Genomic DNA, 5,904 nt, shown 5'->3' with positions numbered 1-5,904 from the left:
CTTCCCAACACTTTGCTTCAGAACCCTGGATTCCCCCTTTCCTGGCTCGGCGGACGGCTTCACCAACCTGCCATCCCACGCCTGGCTAATCTGAGTGGCCGTTTGGTGCTCTCGGCTCCCGCTCTACATCAGCGAACAAGTCGGCATCTCTGGCTCGGGGCCAAACAGGAGGGACCTGAGCGCCCAGCGCACACCGAGACCCGCAGAGCCCTAGCGGCCGGTCGCATCGCCGAACTACGTTTCCCACAGTACTCGGGGAAGCCGGGGCCGCCGAGGTGCGGCCCACCCCCCGCCCCCCCACCCCCGCTCAGGCTCGCGCGGAGCCTCCTGGGAGTTGTAGTCCTGGCCGCTCGCGCCGGCGCTCCTGAGGGCTCGTTGTCGGCCTTTGTCTGTCTGCGGGCGCGCGCCGCTGCGGTGAGTGAGGCCGCCGGGTCCGTACGCCCGAGTGAGGCGGGGCCCCGCCTGCAGGCCGCGGTCCCTGAGCCCCCTGCGGCCTTGAGTAGGCCTGGCCAGCTTGGACTCCCCAGGGCAGCCAGCTGCGAGGGGAGAGGTCTGCGGCCCGCAGGAAAAGGTCCAGCTGGACCAGAGAAAGGGGTGCTGAGGCCCAGCGCGCAGGGCCGGCCCGGGGGTTTGCGGGTGGGGGCAGACCTGAGGCGGGAATGGAGAGTCTGTCGGTAGGAGCAGGGGTCCCTCCGCCGCACAGCACGGCCGGGTGTGGAGCAAGGCCCTGCACCCCGAGACGCGGGAGGGGGAGACCACAGGCAGGTGTGCCCCGGGGCCCGCGGGGAGGGTTTCAGAAGACGCACAGGAGAAAGTGCAGTCTCTCTGAGGTGGGTGAAAGGGAGAAAGGACAAACTTCGTTGGGTGGAGAATAGGAAAGGACAAAGTGGATTCAAGTGTGCAGAGAAAATAATCACCCCTCCCCAGAATCTCCTAATCCTTAAACTATCCCTCAAGAAAGCAACTATCCTAGTCCTCTGCTGTGGACTCTCAACTTTAGGCCTTAAATCTGTAGGTCATGTCAGAGGCCCTTCACATTTGGTTCTTTTATTCTCCCAAGAGCTACTTGATAATACAGTGTTATCAGACTATTTAGTAAGTGAGGAAATAGGGTCAGGGCTGTTTGGTTACTTGCCCAGTGTCATTTAAGGGGAGAGAAGGGTAATCCAAGTCTCTCATGGCCTAATTCTGAGCTCTTTCCACAGGATATAATGGCCTTTCTGATAGGAAAAGCAGTATTTTCTACTATAAAGTGACTTTATCCAAAATCTTCAGGAAATTGATTCCTCAGATTTGTGGAATCTAGGGAGAAAAATACAACAACTTCTCTTTATTAATCAAGGAGGTTCCTGAGACACAGCTGAGCTGTTTCTTGTTGAATATCTCACAACATGTGGAGAGGCACAGCTGTAAGTGCTGCCCACACGTTCTGACCAAACTATTTGCTGGACTAACCAGAGACAGAGTCCAACCTCAGGTAGCAGGTACCTATATACTTTCCACTGACTCTTGATGGATGTGTGGTTGAGCAGTAACACCTTCCACTTCCAAATGAACGGTGTTGTAGTGTCCTGACACTCTGATAGGGCATCGCTTTGTGTCTTGTACTGCAAATTGGAGCTGAGTCCTCCAAATAAAGAGTTTAAATGCCTCTCCAGTCATCAAAACATGTAGCAGAAAGGGCAGTTGTCAAGAAGACCAGGTGTTTGGGTTAACAAAGAATTGTAGTATCACACTGCTATTTCATTAAATCAGGAGGCCAGCATTTTCATGGGACATAGTAGAGGGAAACAAAGATTATACACTGGACCACTGCATAAATAAAGTGTAAGTAATTAGGGTCCTGAAATAAGAATATCCCCCCCCCAGCAAAATACAAAAGGATAATATGGAACACGAGGATTTCTAGGATCTGGAAGAATAGTAAGGTCTGGTCAAGCTCTGTTCCATTCTATTTCATTTTATAAGAATTCTCACCAGCTTTTTAGTGACGAGAAAGTAGAGAATTGTCTGGACATAGGCTTTGGATCCAAAAAGTCTTGGATTTGAGCCTTTGCCTCACCTTGACTCCTTACTGGCTCTGCGAATAGGGGCAAGTTACTTACCCTAATCGGTGTGCCTTGGGCTTGGTTTTGGAGTCTGAAGTAGGTCTTTCTTTCTCCAAGAATTGGCAAGTATTTATAGTTCCTCAGAACTGGTATTCTCATACCTTGAAGCATCTGGAGCCTCCTAAGAAGTGCCAAAAGGAAATATGAAATCTCTTGTTCTGTCCTAATAACCTAGAGGGGACTGGAGAGGAGAGCTGGAGCCATTTCAATCATAGAATCAATCATGATGGCAGCAATTTTTTTTATATTCTGAATTCCTTTGGAGGCTTGGAGGATAGAATAGCAGGCTGTTAGGCAGGGGAAGGAAGTGGACGATTCCAATCACATGCTAAGGCTAAGCTAAGGTACAAATAGGACGGACCATTATCTTGGCACTGGCAAGAAAAGATACTTGTTTGCTTTATGTCTTCTCTGCTTTCCCACCTCCTGCTTCCTCCTGGACTCATTTATAAGTGGTCATGGTACCTTTTGGCTCATTTTGCAGTTACATTGTAGGTGACTGACATTACCTCAGGCAATCAAGATTTCCTCCATTCACTCATACCCCAAACTGGAGCTCCTGTTGACTTTATTCTCCTCATTTATCAATTCTCCTGTCCTTTCCTGTTTGTTTTTGTTGTTCTGTTTTGTTTTTGTTTGTTTGTTTTTCCCTCCCCAGGTACTCAAGAACAGCCCATGGAAGAATCATATGAAGAGGTGGTGATTAAGGTCATACAGCAGGAGTGGACATGTTTGGATTTCCAACAGCTACTCTGCTGGACTGTCATGGAAGATATGCCCAGAATGTAGCATTTTTCAGTGAGTCAGTTGATTGCTGGGATGCCCTCAACTCATAATAATCAGTGTCCCTGTTCTCAGCACTAGTCAACAGGCTGAGGATGCAGAGAAGATGTTCCTTTGGTGGAGCTCACCGTTTCTAGGGATTACAGGGAAAGCCTACAAACTGGAGTTAGAAATAGTAGAAACAGAGCACAACAGTCTTGATATGGAGGTAGTCTCTGAGAGAATGAATGAGCAGTTTTAAATCTCAGCACAATCATTGAATAACAAGTTGAAATCTCCCTAGGATGACTCCAAGAAAACTATTATTAGTGATGAATGGACCCATATTTAAAGTGCAGTAGAAGGCTCATATGCAGGGCAGTACTGGAGAGTACTGTCAATATCTGCATAGGAAGTGTTGAGAATAACTTCCAAACCAAAATAGACTTCAGTTCCACCATAGCTTAGCAGATTGAAATAGCATGGATTTTAAAGGGAAAAATTCCTTGGATCAGATTCTGTGATAGCCCTGACTTGATCTGTGGTATCAGACAAGTTATTTAACTTTCTTGTGCTCCAGCCTCTTCATCTGTAAAATGGGACAATAAGCTCTATCTTGCAGGGTGCAGGGATTAGAATTAATAGATGTAAAGTACCAAGGATTCTGCTACATATATTCTGATATCATGGAGCCTACTCCACTGTTAGGAGAGCAGACTAGAGCAGAAGTGGATTTCTCATGAAACTAATTAAACAAGGTTCAGGATCTTTCCCTTACACTGGTCTCTTCAAGGCCTTGTCCCTACTTTTATACTGTTTCTTAATGAAATCCATCCAAAATTTTAAAGCTTTAGGCCCTACACAACCTGGATCCACACCTGTTTTGGTGTCAGAACTTGGGTAGGCACTAATTTGATCGTATATAGTTTTCTTAATTTTTCTGAGCCTGTTTTCTTATCTGTAAAATGGAAATAACCATGTCTATACACAATACTATTTGGGAGGCTAAATTAAACTAAATGTAGAGGCAGTACACTGCTATGGAGCATGCCTGAATCCCAAGTCTATGCTTACCTAGCTGCACAATCTTTGACAACCTCCCTATACTTTCACTTCCTTAACTGTAGCAATAGAATGTTTTCAGGATTAAATTATCTATGCAAAGTTTATAGTATAATATCTGGCACATTATAAGCACTCAAAGCATTGTTTCTTTTTTCCCTGTTCTTCTCACTCAGCATATTGGTGCCTCTTACATGACTTCCCTCTCATTTTACCAGATGTGATGACAGAAGCCCACCACAAATATGATCACTCTGAGGCCACAGGATCCTCAAGCTGGGATTTCCAGAATTCTTTCAGAAGAGAGAAGCTGGAACAAAAATCCCCAGATTCTAAGACACTACAGGAAGATTCACCTGGAGTGAGACAGAGGGTCTATGAGTGCCAGGAATGTGGAAAATCCTTCAGGCAAAAGGGTAGTCTAACGTTACATGAGAGAATCCACACTGGTCAGAAGCCCTTTGAGTGTACCCACTGTGGAAAAAGCTTTAGGGCCAAAGGCAATCTTGTTACACATCAACGAATACACACAGGAGAGAAGCCCTATCAGTGCAAGGAGTGTGGGAAAAGCTTTAGTCAACGAGGTAGTCTGGCTGTTCACGAAAGACTCCACACTGGACAGAAACCCTATGAGTGTGCTATTTGTCAGAGAAGCTTCAGGAATCAAAGTAACCTCGCTGTTCACAGAAGAGTTCATAGTGGTGAGAAGCCCTATAGATGTGATCAATGTGGAAAAGCCTTCAGTCAGAAAGGAAGCTTAATTGTTCATATCAGAGTCCACACTGGCCTGAAACCCTATGCCTGCGCACAATGCAGGAAGAGTTTCCACACCAGAGGGAATTGTATCCTGCATGGCAAAATCCACACAGGAGAGACACCCTATCTGTGTGGCCAGTGTGGGAAAAGCTTCACTCAGAGAGGGAGTCTGGCTGTGCACCAGCGAAGCTGCTCACAAAGGCTCACCCTATAACCACTCTCATCAAAGGAAGTTCTCTTTATGAATTAACAGCATAAAATCCCCTGAGATTAAACAACCTATTCAATTTTACAGAATGAATGGAGACTCCTTCAGAAAAATCATCATTGGGTAGAGCAAACTGACTTTTCTCCCTTCCCCCAAATGAATATCAAAAATAAATGTCTTGTTTATTATCGTTATCATGTATGATTCATAATTTGTCCACTTATTTTGACCTAAGGTCAAAATTTGACCCAAGGTACCACCATTAATCTAGTACACAATTGGAGGTTTATGTAGCAGATACAGATTTTAAATTTGCAATTGACACCATCAGCCTGTTTAAAAAAGTCAGCCTCTTAGCAATCCCAAGATTATTTTCTTCTCTACATATTCAAATTAATCTTGTTTTGCATTCAAGACCACTGGGCAGAATTCATGAGGCAAATCTAATAACCCTCATATTGAATATTATCTGAATGGTAGTCTCAACAGCATATTCTAACAAATCACCCATGTTCATAGCAGAGGCCCTAGCCTTTCCTTACAAAAATAGGATCCCTTCCAAGCCTGCACTGTGGTTTACTTCAGTCTTCCACTCCTAACTGGGATAGAGATAACTTGCCTATAGCCAAAGAGCAGACAACTATCTACAATAGTTGACACAATGACTCTCACTCCCTTTTGGCAACAGTAGCAATATCTCAGAGTTAGAGTCACCTAGTAAGGGCATAAGTGTCCTCATTACTGAGCTCAAATTTGTAGTCCATAATAAAGTTCCAGTCCTCCAACAACATAATCCTCTTCCTCCTACACAGGTACATGCATGCACACACAGAAGAAATTTGGAAAGTAATAGTTTTTTACCTCTAGTGGATGAGATTTGAGGAATAGTGGAGAGAAGTTGGTTTTGAGGGGGAATATCCAACTTTTTTAACTTTAGCCATCTCTAAATTTTCATTCTGAGCTTTTATGTAATTAAAATGATGAATGATGTAGATAGAGTGGTTTTCT

The 5,904-nt window shown here is 45.0% G+C and overlaps 1 protein-coding gene across 3 annotated transcripts; it reads left to right on the top strand.

Moving 5' to 3' along the window:
• The first annotated feature begins 365 nt into the window (after positions 1-365).
• Positions 366-5,090, top strand: ZNF32 (zinc finger protein 32). 3 transcript variants are annotated; one of them, XM_065894576.1, is made up of 3 exons: positions 366-414; positions 2,767-2,906; positions 4,151-5,090. In XM_065894576.1, exons 2-3 carry the CDS (start codon positions 2,837-2,839, stop codon positions 4,900-4,902), a joined length of 822 nt encoding a protein of 273 aa, XP_065750648.1. In that variant the 5' UTR covers positions 366-414; positions 2,767-2,836; the 3' UTR covers positions 4,903-5,090. The 3 variants fall into 3 exon arrangements, with proteins under 3 accessions (XP_065750648.1, XP_065750649.1, XP_065750650.1); XM_065894577.1 differs by lacking the exon at positions 366-414 and adding an exon at positions 520-602; XM_065894578.1 differs by lacking the exons at positions 366-414; positions 2,767-2,906 and adding an exon at positions 2,960-3,008 and having other exon boundaries at positions 4,151-4,902.
• The last annotated feature ends 814 nt before the right edge of the window (positions 5,091-5,904 follow it).

Source organism: Phocoena phocoena, chromosome 16, assembly GCF_963924675.1.
Source record: "Phocoena phocoena chromosome 16, mPhoPho1.1, whole genome shotgun sequence".
Classification (NCBI taxonomy): Eukaryota; Metazoa; Chordata; class Mammalia; order Artiodactyla; family Phocoenidae; genus Phocoena; species Phocoena phocoena.
This window is presented reverse-complemented; position numbering and strand designations above follow the sequence as displayed.

Bases quoted from the DNA above. Each gene is read 5' to 3' on its own strand.
- ZNF32 (XM_065894576.1), top strand. From the start codon at position 2,837: ATGTTTGGATTTCCAACAGCTACTCTGCTGGACTGTCATGGAAGATAT. The intron at 2,907-4,150 runs GTGAGTCAGTTG...TCATTTTACCAG, and splicing joins CCAGAATGTAGCATTTTTCA to ATGTGATGACAGAAGCCCAC.